The sequence below is a fragment of the Manis pentadactyla genome, chromosome 7, assembly GCF_030020395.1.
Source record: "Manis pentadactyla isolate mManPen7 chromosome 7, mManPen7.hap1, whole genome shotgun sequence".
NCBI lineage: Eukaryota > Metazoa > Chordata > Mammalia > Pholidota > Manidae > Manis > Manis pentadactyla.
Genome location: NC_080025.1, coordinates 49,735,841 through 49,748,517, shown reverse-complemented (window position 1 = coordinate 49,748,517; position 12,677 = coordinate 49,735,841). Strand labels below are relative to the sequence as shown.

General features: G+C 46.4%; 1 protein-coding gene across 17 annotated transcripts in view; it reads right to left on the bottom strand.

Annotated features, from left to right (window-relative positions):
- Positions 1–4,309: 4,309 nt before the first annotated feature.
- LOC118929068 (cytochrome c oxidase assembly factor 1 homolog) overlaps positions 4,310–12,677 on the bottom strand; it is a 107,787-nt gene continuing 99,419 nt past the window's right edge. For 16 of the 17 annotated variants that reach the window (XM_057504378.1, XM_057504382.1, XM_057504385.1 and 13 more), the window contains 4 exons: positions 11,545–11,644; positions 9,307–9,455; positions 5,577–5,653; positions 4,393–4,681 (listed from right to left, as the gene is read on the bottom strand). In XM_057504378.1, the coding sequence (XP_057360361.1) occupies positions 4,582–4,681; positions 5,577–5,653; positions 9,307–9,455; positions 11,545–11,629 (411 nt within the window). In that variant the 5' untranslated portion in view covers positions 11,630–11,644 and the 3' untranslated portion in view covers positions 4,393–4,581. Of the gene's footprint in view, positions 4,682–5,576; positions 5,654–9,306; positions 9,456–11,544; positions 11,645–12,677 lie in introns of all 17 variants that reach the window. The other variant, XM_057504369.1, reaches the window with a different exon arrangement.

Sequence of the window (12,677 nt, the reverse complement as noted above, 5' to 3'; positions counted from 1 at the left end):
GTATTTGACGCAGTTGGACTTTGGTGAGTAATGGGCCCAATTTTATCTTTTTGCATGTAGCTATTAGGCTGTTCCAACATCAATTTCCCAATGTCTTCCCCTCCTCCCCCAGTTTAGATGCTGCCTTTAGCATAACAAAAGTTCCTAATGCACTTGGCTATGCTTGTTTTCTGTAACAACTGTACCACCATGTCAGCTCTTGACGTGCCCATACTTCCTCACTTTATGTCTGGTTCAGACTAGCCCTGCCTCCTTCCTCTTCCTTTGCTCGTTTATTCTTCCAAATGAATTTATAGAGGGTTTAACTTTTAAAAATCCCTAGTATGTTTATTGATTAAATTGAACTCAGGGAGACCTGACACCTTTATGCTGAGGAATCTCATCACCAAGAACAGGCCGTCCATCTGTCCATTCTACCTCTGTATCCTCCACTCGTGTTTTGGCACTTCGGTGTGCCAGGGTTTCTCCCGAGTCGTTGGGGTTTGGGTTTGGCTGCTGCAGACAAGGTCTGCTCGCCATTATTTCTTCTAACTGGTTATTTGTCTTTGTGAAGAGTATTGCTTCTACATATTAACCTTATAGCCTCTACTAAATACTTCGCAGTTTTCCAGATTATTAATCGTATCTCTGTAGAACTGCTTTACTCTTCCCTTCTAATGTTTAGGCCTCTTGCTTTTTATTTTTGCCTAATTGTGTTGGACACAATTCAGTATTAAATAATAGTGCATATTGTGCATTTGCTTCTGACTTCAGTGGAAAAATCCCTCATATTCCAACTGAGATGCTGGTTTGGGAACCTCTTACAAGCAGAAATCTAATTCTCATTTAATTGACTGCTTTTAATGTGAATATTTAGTGAATTTATGTCAAATACTTTTCTGTACCTTAAAAATCATGTAATTTTCCTCCTCAGCTCCATTAATATGATAAACTGTATTAGTGGACTTCCTAATACTGAATCACCCTGCATTCCCAGAATAAAGCTCTCTCAGTCCCTGTGAACAGGGAGGCTAGGTTACGCTGAAGTAAAAGTGGCCCCTAACCTTATAGGCATAAGGGTTTCTTTCTTGCTCATGCTACCTGTCCCACTATGGGTGAGCTATAGCTCTGCTATACATCATCTTCCCTTCATGACCCTAGTCCCTGGAGCGGCTGCCATTTGGGACATTACTGATCTCAGGGAATAGAGAAAAGAGGACATGGTGAGCCAAAGGCTGACACTGAAAGCCTTCCCTCTAAGTTTTGCATGTCACTTCTGCTCACAGTTCACTGGCCAAAACAAATCATGGTCACACCCAAGTTCAACAAGGCAGGGAGGTATAATCTTCCCACAGAGAAGGGCACTGCAAGAGAGAGGCACCAAAAGACTTTGTGAAAAATAATACACTACTTACTATATCATGGGATTCAGTTTGCTAATATCTAGTATTTTTGTACCAATGTTTATGAGAGGCTTGGTCTATAGTTACTCAATAAAAATTTGGAAGTAAAAAATTACTTTCTTATATTAAGACCGCAAGGTGACAATAACATGGTACCTGAATTTTAGAAGTATTATAATTTGTGGTGGGAGAAAATTTTTGCCTTGAAGCTTTACTATTTAGTATAATAAAAGGCGCTTAATATTTCACATGTAATCTGTGATACACACCTGGGTCTGAGAGGCATGTTAATATTTTCATCTCCCACTTTTCTATGCCGGCTCATAAAGTGCCAGTTTTCCTGTACACATTCCTGACAGTACTTTGAATTAAGCAACTCTGCAGAGTCAGCTGAAAGCCAAGCCTGGACTATGAGCAGGTTCCTAAGGAGGTGAGAGTCTTATAGGTGGAAAGTTTTCCTACCCCCTCCCACCTCCCTGACCCCCACAAGCAAAAGGCCTCCTGTGTACACAGCACCTTTTGCCTAAGCATCTCAAAGAACAGCATAAACATTGCCTCACCTGTAAGACAACTGGTATTTATTTATATTTTGCATACTGACAAACTGAAAACATGCAATGTTCAAGAGGCCTAAGGCTGCCTCAGAAAGCCCTCCAGAGCTCCTCCCTGACCTTCCCTCTGTGCCAGACAACACAGGCCACAATTTGTCAAGTTCTGGCTGTCTCATGATATGTAATTTATTTCCACTTCATCTTTGCTCTATGCAACTTGACCAAAACTGGGAGTAATAAAACCTTGACTTCTCAGGTATTATTAAATCTCTGGATTGGTGAATGGAGGACAGTTGGAGGGAAGAGGGAAAAAATGGACTAAATGACAGTAAAATTCGTGGTTTATTTTGAAGTCATACAGGGCTTGTCAGTACACATACAACACAGTCTCTTAAACCTTCGTTAACAGTAAAATTTACTCCAAAATCTATGATGGCCACAAGCTGCATGCAAAACCCTAATGCTGCCATTCCCATTATGGCCAACCTACCTTTCTAGGGCTTTCTCGTACTCATCTTCAGCTATCCTCTACATTGGCCAACTGGAGATCTTATTTCTGAGGCATAGCTCACATTTCCTCCAGTCGAGGCCTTTTTTTATGTTGTTCTCTCTACTTGCAAGGCTCGCCCTAGAAATCTCAGATTTCAAGGCCCATGGGTCACCACTCCCACCTTACAGCCTCTTGGATTCCTCCTGACTGGTATATCTCTTCTACGTCATGTTAGCACTGATGCTTCAAACCCTTGGCACGTAACACTGCAACTCTCACCACCCCAGCCCACTCAGCACACCGGCAGGCAAGCCACCTGGGGTGCGTGGAGACCACACTGCCGCTATAACAGCACCTGGGAGTCCTACTACCACTGGTTGGCTGTGGTATCTGATTTGTTGGCTGTGATCTCTCTTCTGCAGTCTTTATAATTCTTAACAATTCTATGAAGTCCTTTCTCTAGTGCCTGGGCTATCTTTGCTATTATGGGGTGTGCTGGGGGTACTTGTTCAGACTCGGCTCATGGTCACAAGGTGCCTTTTCCTCAGATGACGGTGTGCATTATCCCAGATGTCTTCCAGGCAGTTAACGGGAGTCAGTGCCGAGTCTCAGGTTCCTGGATACACAGGAAGTGGGAGGCTGCAAATACACATCACTACTATGCTTCAGGAAAAGGAAAACCAATGTCTGCTGTAAGGACCAGGTTCTGGCCTGTTCACAATTACCCAAGGAGGCATTAACAAGTACATAGATGGAAGCAAACTTAACCTGAAGAAATGCCCCAATGGTGACTTTCAAACAGAAATCAAGGATCTTTTCACTACATAATACTAGTTCTTCAGAAAAGCCTCTGAATTAATGCAAATTCTATACCAACAAAAATTGGCACTTGCTTTTACATCAGAACAGAGAGCTCACATAAGGCCCTGGTTTTCTGATTTGGCCTGAGCAACAGAAAAAGGAGACACTGAAAGGAAGTAAAAGCTGTTGGAGAACATCAGATATGAAGCACTGCGTCAGCTGACACACAGGCGAAAAGAGAGTCGTAACTGGCAGAGCACAGGCCAGCACAGACCGTGCGCAGCGCCCGAGCAGTCATGTTTGAGGCCTGTACCGACCATAATACTGACCAATAAACACTGGCAAAAGTGCCCTCGGGGAGAGACTCTCTGCTGTGTAATCTATTCAAAGGACGTACATTTTTAAAGAATCAAACTCTAGAACAGAATGAACTTCCAGTAACTGAAGGTCTCATACTCCTCCAGCAAGTTTAAAGCTTATTATTTTCTGAGAGGCTTCTCTTCAAGCAATGTCAAGAAGCTAGGAAAAGAGCTCACGAGTGTCTTGCACTGTAGGCAATCATCACTGCGTTTAACCCTGATAAGACTAAGAGGGCGAACAGGCTCTTCAAAGCTGAGGCACCAGATTTCTGGCTCCTGTGGGCTCTGGTGCTCAGAGGGAAGACTTTCTAAGACTAGTAACACCTAAATGTATGAGGCGCTAACATGTGGTTAAGTTGTTTGGAAAGCAGAGGGGGGAAGGACCTGTTAGCTTTAGCCCAGCTTTCTGGTGTTAGTTTTACATGTGCTTATCTATACACAGAGATATTCTTAAGCTTTCAAAATGTTTGGATTAAAATAGTTATTTTGCGGATCTTCAATCAGGCAGACAGCTGTGTCTAAAACAGAAGTAAGAAATAAAACAACAGTGGAGCAAAAAAAATAAGGCAAAGTGACAGCGTCCGTAGCTACACAACCTCAGGGTACAGTGACCAAACCAAAGTGCAGCCCCTTCTCGGCGTTCTCAGGTTAACAGCTGAAACCCTCGCAGAGCTAGCAGGAATATGGGGAGGTTGTGGAGAGCAGAAAAGGGAGATGAGAACCAGCAAAAATCAACAAACACTTTATTAATATTGATTCCTTCTATCTTGTGCTTTGCTTTCAGAGAACTTTCAAATAAATTCTTATAGTAAAAGTTTCATTTCTTTTTAATCTTAAAAAACCCACAATAGTTGTGGTCAAATTGGGATTATACCAAAATTACCATACACCAGCACATACACCCCCCCTGGTGGCTGGAAAACTGGCTGCAGCCCTGGAGGGTCCATGGTGATGAGGGAAGGCCATGCTTAGAGAAAGCTGGGTCTACTCCATCACCTCTACTCCTTTTTTACTTCATCACCATTCTCCCCACTCAGCTTGAACACAGGAATCTGCTGACCGTCCCTGAGCTCTAGGAAGACCTCCTGAAGATACCACCTGATAGAAACCAAAAGTACAGTCTCTTTAATCAAAGGAACAATGAGTGAAAAGACATGGTCAAAAAGGGGAAAAAACAAGCTTTGGGAATAGCATCTCAAATTTTTTAAACACTAATTTATTATGTTTGAGCTATGTTAATATAGTTTTAACCTTTTACTCTGGGCTCATAATTTAACCAGCATCACTGTCAAGGCAAGTTGAATATGAATGACTGGCAGGTGAATGGAAGGGGCATCAGGAACAAGGAGCAGCAGCTTGTTCCCCATTTTGTCTTCACACCGCCCTCAGATCCTGGATGGAACTGGCCAGCCCCTCCTCTAAGCCTCAGGGACCAGTAAGTCCAGGGGGAGCCAGGTGGCAGCCTAAGGGTGCCTGCTCCTTTGGTCCTGGGGAATTAAAGCACCTCCTGGCCAAACAGCAAACATGTCTGAGAGAGGCTTCCCATGGAGAAAGTGAGTGAATGTAACTATTGGCACCCAGACAAGAAAGCCAATTAATGGGGTGGAGAGCTACCCCATTAAAAGAATGTGATGAATAATTCTGGAACAGGAACCCACGCCTTTATTCATGTGTAATGACTGAGGCAGCAGTGTTATAAGCTGTAACACAGCATCAAATTACCTAGGTCAGGGAGACCCTGACCACTACAACTGTGAAGTTCTTCAATCTTCAGTAGCGTAAGGACAGGACAACTCAGAACATGTTGGATTGAAAGGTCTGGACTGAGGCTAAGAGCCAAGATGCGGACTTGCTGCTACGAAACTGTTCAAGCTTTGACAAACGGGTTCTCATACCACAATCATGTAATCAGAGCTGAAAACAGGACTCAGGATTGTTTCCATCAGAAAGTTCTCCTCCTGTTCCCCCCATTCCCACCCACCTTCCCATATACCTCTTAAAGGGACCACTTCTGTATGAGCTGACATAGAGGTGGCCCTCTGATTTGGAGCCAGAGACAGGAATCTTCAACTGGGGGTATAAAATGAGAGAGATAATTGGATGTAGTGTCTCCTCAAGAGATGACGAAACAGTGCTTGCTGTAGCTAACCCTATGAAACACAGTGACTGCCCACAGCATCTGGTTTGCTTCTAATTGGAGCCTAGCTGGAGAATTCACCTGATTTCCCATCTGGCCCCCTCCAATGTCCTGCCCTCTTTGGGTGGTCAGGTGCGGTCAATGGCAGTCCTCCTATTTAGCAAGGAGACCACAGTGCACTGAGTACTTAAAATGATTATTCAAAATCCACTGTTAAAAGAAACATACAACAACATGGGTGAGTATAAAAAACATGCTGAGCAAAAGAGCCTTACGCAAGAGTATATAATGCATAATTCCATGGTCTAGAACAGGCTGACCTCTGCTAGGAAAAAATACCAGAAAAGTGATGGCCTCTGGTAGGGCTGGGGGATGTGAGGGGACCAGCCGGGCAGAGCATGAGGGAACTCTGCAGTGATGGGAACGAGCTGCATCTAGAGCAGGGCCTGAGCTACACAGGTGTGAGCATTTGTTAAAATTAATCAAATAGGACACTTAAATCTGTACCTTTCACAGAATGCAAAAACTACCTCAAAAAAACAAAAAAAACCATAAATAAATATTACACTCTGGTTAGCATACACTGCTTATGTGCTTAAATTATAGGGATGTCTGAAAACAGCAAGATGTGTTCATGGACAAACAGATGTGGCTAGACGAGTAGGTGAGTGAAGCTATCCAAGCCAAGTATCAATTGTAGAGTCCAAGTGACAGCATAAATTTTTTTATCTTTCTATGTGTTTGAAACTTTTCATAGTAAAATAGAAAAGAAAAAGGGAAGAAATAAGGTCTACTGTTTAAAAGGGGAAGCTGCTGCCAGCAAACCAGTACACACTTTGACCTGGACCTTAAAGAATAGGCTTTAAGAAATGATGTGAGGGCTGGTTTGAGAAGGACGACCAGGAGCTTTTGGTCAGTTCTTGGCACTGGGCACCATAGGCCGGGCTCACGCCAAAAGGGGGGCTGCCCAGAAGCTGCCACGCCCCAGGCATGAGGACCTCAAAGCAAGCTGGTGGATGTCTGTTAATGCTCCTCAGAAAAATAACGAATGCAATATTTTTGGTTTCTCAATAAAAACTAAAACAGTTTGAGCCTTGTGAACGGGAAGCAATGTGGTAACAAGGAAGCCCATCATCAGGCACCTCCCAGGGGGATGGCCAAAAGTACTTTCATGGGCTAAGAGATGGCCTATGTCACCCACTCCAAACTGCTACCAAGAGAAAGAACGGTTTTCATATATATACACACACATCTGTTTTCCAAAATTCTGTCTTGCATTTATTGAAACACACTTTAAAATGACGCAAGCTTTGGGGTAGTGGCTCCACACCCTGAGTGGATAAGCAGTCACCTGGTCACACTAAAATGATTCTTCAGGGTTCCACTTTTGGAATCAAGCTACAGCTCTTCTCGGGATTATAAAATTAAGCAACAAAGCACACATGCACATCTCTGCATGTCAAAATTAAGCAACAAAGCACATCTCTGCATGTCAAAAGAAACAGAAAAAGAGGGCATAGAAAAGGCAGAAGTAAGTAGGATTTTGGAGAATAGCACACATTCAGGGGCCAATGTCTGAATTCTGGGCAGCTGGGCCTCCATGGGTAGGTGAGCCACTTTACGGGCTGGTTTCACCAGCCAGGCCTTACCAAAGAGGAAAGCAGGAATGCCTGGTAAACCAGTGTTGGCGGTTAGTACTTCACACATACATGGGGAAAAAATTTTCAATAAGACAATTATATCATGAACAACACATGAATACCTCACCTCTGGACAAAATAATGGAACTACCAAGAGAGGACATGTATGCATGCAGGCATTCCTCCTGACCGCAAAGGGGGAAGTGAGGAAGCCTAACAAGGTCAAGCACCCCATAAACTGAAGAGCAAGGACTGGGGCAACTGGTGGCTCTGGAGCAGCAGACCTGAACTCCTGTCACTGTGGAGTCACGGCGTCCAGCAGCGGCAGAGGCTGGCCCCAGAAGCACAGCCAGCAGCATCCTGGGGCAACTCTGGGCCCCAAACTGCCGGAGGCCCGCATGCAGCCCTCCAGCGCCAGCGGGCATGGATGGGAGAAGACGGGTCAAAGTGACAGCTGACCTGACCAGGGGAGGCGCCCCACCAAAACCACCACGGAGTCAACCACTCAAGGGGCACCACATCCCGGAACTGCTGCTGCGCCAGCCTGCCTTCCGTAAAGGTGCCTGCAGGATTCCTGTGTGTCACCACAGGCCCTGTGCTCTAAGCCGGCAGACACGGGGGACAGCCACACCCGATCCTGGCCTTTCCCAGTTCTCAAGCTTGCGGGGAGCCAGCCAAGTGACCAGAGATGGGGAGGCACGTGGAGCCACACAATGAGCTGTGAGGTATTTGGTGACAGTGCATGTGAGGCCGTCTGGCAGAGTGGGCCCTCCACACATGTCCACCCCTTCCCTGTGCTCCTCCTGGATTCTTTCTCTCACTTAATGGCACTGCCATCATCCACTCACCCGAGTGAGACCTTTGAGCATCACCTCTGACCCACCGTGCTCCTGCTCAAACTGGTAGTAAGTCCTATCACCTGGCCGCAGTATCTGTCTCCTGGCTGCCACAACAGCCTCTGTACCCACTTCTCACTTCTCCAGGACACAGCTCACACTGCTGCACACCTGCGTGGCCGCACTGCTCTCCTCAAGGCGGCTCCTGGACCCACGCCCCAGGTGGGACCAAGCTGCATGAATTGACTTTCTTTCAAGACCAGATCAAATACTTTAATCAGACTACTAGAGCATTTACTGTTTTGTAGTTAGAAAAAAACCCCAAACTATTTCAGTTAAAAATAATAAAAACAATAATAACCAAAAATAAACTAGGTCAGATCACCTCATTCTTATACTCAAGACACGCCAGGGCGTCTGCAGGCTGCAGGACCAAGCGGGCACCCTTCAGAGGAGAGGCCTCAGCCGCCAGCCGCCCCAGCCCACCTGCCTGGTCACCCTTCCCTCGGCAGCTGGCTGCCAACAGCCCCCCAGGGCCTCTACCACAGCAAGTGCCTCACCATGTCTGCTTCTGGAGTTTTTAACTATGAACCCCTGAAAACCTTGCCTCTGTACTTCCCACACAGCTTAGACTCATGCTCTTAACTCAGCGTGTGCTCAGTTGTATTTGCTAAACAGAAGGACAAATGCAATTTATATTTGGGGCAGTGTAACATAAGACATTGCTGAGAAAATGGGCTGCACTCCACGGAAGCAATGGAAATAAGCTTTAAAACTAAAGCTTCAAAAGTTGTTCATATTTGTGTGAGTGTTGACTGGCTGTAGAAGTTATTTCAAGTTCAAAGCTGGAGTGCTAGCAAACTACCACTGGTCTTTTCTCTACACCTTCAATTCAGGATGGTACCCTGGGTCCAAACACTACATTCCCTGCCACACTAGAAAAATATATGAAAATAACTTAGTCAGTAATGCTTTTCCAGAAGATGATCAGTAAAAGCTAGTGGCATTCTCCCATCCCAATCCTCACTCCAAAGCTCTCTCCAATTTCAGCAGCTGCCTCCTTGGCTTCAGTGGGCACCCACCCTGCAGCTGGCAGGGGGAGCATGTTACCTGAGCATCAGCAATGTCAACGAAGTTGTGCTTGTCAGTGAGCTGGAGAAAGCGAACGCTGAGAGGACAGCCCAGAGCCTCCAGTGCCTCGGGGTGGCTATGTAGCTGCTCCAATCCCAGCTGGTAGTAGGAAGCCCTGGAGAAAGTTTCTAAGAGGAAAAGACAGTGGTTGCATTCATTTTTCTTTATTGAACTTGGTCAGGTAGACTCTCTATAGAAACTTAAGTGATATAATTCATATACATGGAAACAGAAGCAAAAGTGCAATTTAAGAATGGAAGACTAATTAGGGACCATTTACTCTAACCTGTCCACTTCAGAGACTCCAGAACCAAAGTGTGGAAAGCCAGCAGCTGTGGGAGCGCGGCAGATTCCCTTGGTGCGGAGCCTGGCCTTGCTGGGCCTCATTTTTTGCATCTCTCATTTCCTGTCTCATTTCTTCATTTACGTGGTCGGATCAGATCTTCTCTAGCTTTCCTTTCAGTTCTAAAGTCTTACAATCCCACGACTTGCTCAGTGACTCGGCAGGTCTGAGGCAGAGCTGGGGCCGGAACCTAGTCTCTTGACTTACACACACTGCTCCTCCTACTCAGATGAGGGTCCTGGTGAACCAGCATAAAACAGACCACAACATCAACAATAATAAAACCCTCAGGCCAAGAAAAAGGACATGAAAATGCTAACCTGTCCAGTTTACAGATTTAAGCCAACATTTCATGGAGATAAAGCTATAAAAGGCTCTCAGTCTCAGGAGCCCTTCTTGGCCCAAAGCTACCAGGATCCCCGAGAACCACCTCCTTGAAGGAGTAAGATATGAAAAGCCAGCCTAAGGAAAGAGAACAGCTGGGCTTTCCAGGGTTTCCAGTTTGGCAACAAGGAAGAGCTTCCCTCCTACAGGCCTGGCCACAGCAATGGAAGGGAAAAGCGGCTTGTGCCTAGAAAGGCCAAGGACACACCCCAGGGGGGCTGCAGGGGCCACTGCAGGAGGAACAGGAGCCGGCCACCACAGGGCTGGGGCCAGACTTCCATAGCAAGACACCGTTCGGAGTATTTCCTGTATCACAGTTCTCAATACCATAGGTTGTGAGAGTTGTTTAATTTAAAAAAAAACCTCATGCACAGGCACTGATATTACCCTTCATCATATAAGAAAGATAACTGAGGCCCAGGAAAGTGAGAAACTGCCCCCACAATGCCATGCAGCCAGTCAGGAGCTGGAGCCTGGATTCAGCCCAGGGTGGTTAGCTGCAGAGCCCGGCTGGGCTATCGGAAGGCCCCCGCCTCCAGTGGGGAAGCGTGGTCATCCCCGGGCCCATAAAATGCACTCATCCCCACTGTGCCCTGCCCCTGTCCCTTCAGCAGCGAGGAGAGGAGAGAAGCTTGAGCTACTCCAATTATCTGAATTATTCTGCTTTATTTCTGATATTCTGAATTATCCCTGGTAATGCTTGTCCCAGGTCACCTCTAGACACAGGGCCCTCTGGGCTGACTGTGAAGGAGGGTGGGGAAGAATGGGTGGAGAGGACACTGGGTTCTTTTTTCCTATCTGTTGGTGACACTAGCATCCTGGAAGGAAGTGAGAATGCTGCAGAGTCAGGGTGAGGAGCCACACTGGGCAGCAGAAAGGATCTTCAAAGAAAGTCAGTCTACAAAAAACTGCTGCTACTTCACAGCTAGTAGCACTGAAGTGACCTTGACCTTAAATATCCTGGCTGCTCACAGTAACTGTGACTTATCTTTACAAATTCAAATTTAGGTGCAGTGGGGCTGGAAGCAGCATCTGTCAGGACTCTGCCATTCTGGACTCTGCTTTTCTTTTCTACTCTCACCAATCTCTTGCTCAAGGTCCCTTCCTCCACTAAATCAACAGCACAGAATGGCAGGCAAACAGGCTGACCACACTTGACAAACGGCCAGTTTCCCCCACCTGTGAACCATCTGGTATCTCCCGTCTTTTATATGGTCTCAGAAATCTTGACACATAAGTCATCTTGCTTTTTACAAGGCTTCTTATGCAAACAAATCCTGGTCCTTTTATTTGCACTTGTGGCTCCAGGAAAAACTGGGATTACAGGATGAGGAAGCTATGGCCAGTGGAATGATGTACTGGCTTCTAAAAACAGCCCTCTCCTCCTTTCTCTAATCTGCTGAGAGCATCTGAACTATTTCCTCTGACAGAGAAACAGGGACAAGAGTATGAGGAGGGGGTGGAGACGTGGGGCTTGGCTGGAAACTTACTCTGTATAAGATAATATATGAGGGCCCAGGACCCGCCAGCCATCAGACCGCTGAAAAGGATCAGTCTGCTCAGAGGCACTGGCATCCTGCTTCCTGGAGACTTAAAAACAAAAGATGCATATTTACTGTTAGATTCAGGTTTGTGCCAAGGGCCTCTGCCTGCCTGGACTGGGCCCCATGGGGAGAGGAAAGCTAAGGAGGAAGCAAACCAGGAGGCAAGGCCACCTTCCCCATTTTCTTCTTTTCAGAATGCCAGTGCTGGTTCTGGAGCCAAAGAAAAAGGGCCTCCCAAGGGTGGCCTGCATCCAGGCCCCAGGCTGTGGGGGCGATGGCGGAGTACAGAGCAGGCTTTCAGCCCTGCTGTCCCTTCGGACAGATCCCGGCCTGCCTGCCAAGTCCCGCATGGCCAGGAAGCACAACCACTTTGTCCCATGCCGGCTGGTAAACAGGAAGCTTTTCCTTTTGTGGCAGTAGCTGGTCTTACGAGCCTACGAATGGACTGGAGTGGTCACTGGCTGCTTTCTTTCTTATAAAGAAAAATGTCCCACCCACTGGACAAGGCAAGTGTGGTCATGACTTTCAAGCTGAATGAACAGATGGAGAAGAGCCAGCTCGGGAAATCCAGTGCACCATACCCACCCTGGCCTTACTCCTGTCCCCAAAGGCCTGCATGAGGCTAAGAGCAGCAGGTGGGCCTTGACGGCACCAATTATCCAGCTTCCTGGTGTCTATTTCACTACTGCTCACACCCAGCCTGGGTCTTTCTGGAGCCCTGTAAGATACTTGGCCGTAAGATAGATTAGGACAGTGGCTTAGATCAGGGTACCAATTCAAATGCCCACAGGGCCAGACGGGTCACATAACTGAGAGCAGACACTGAAAAGAGGAAAAGATGGCCAAGGGCAGCTCCAGTGGGGCCCCAGCTAACTGTGGCCCCAGCAAGTCTGGTCAGATCTTTTAATTTTTCCAGAGGTCTTTTATTTTGTTAAATTGCCCAAACTTTAAATGTTAACAACTCAAAAACAAAAACAAAACCCAACAAAATACATATGAGTCAGATTCTTCCTGTGGGTTGCAGTTTGCTCTGACCACCCAAACTACATCAAGGGCAACCTTGGTGAGAATTAGGTAAA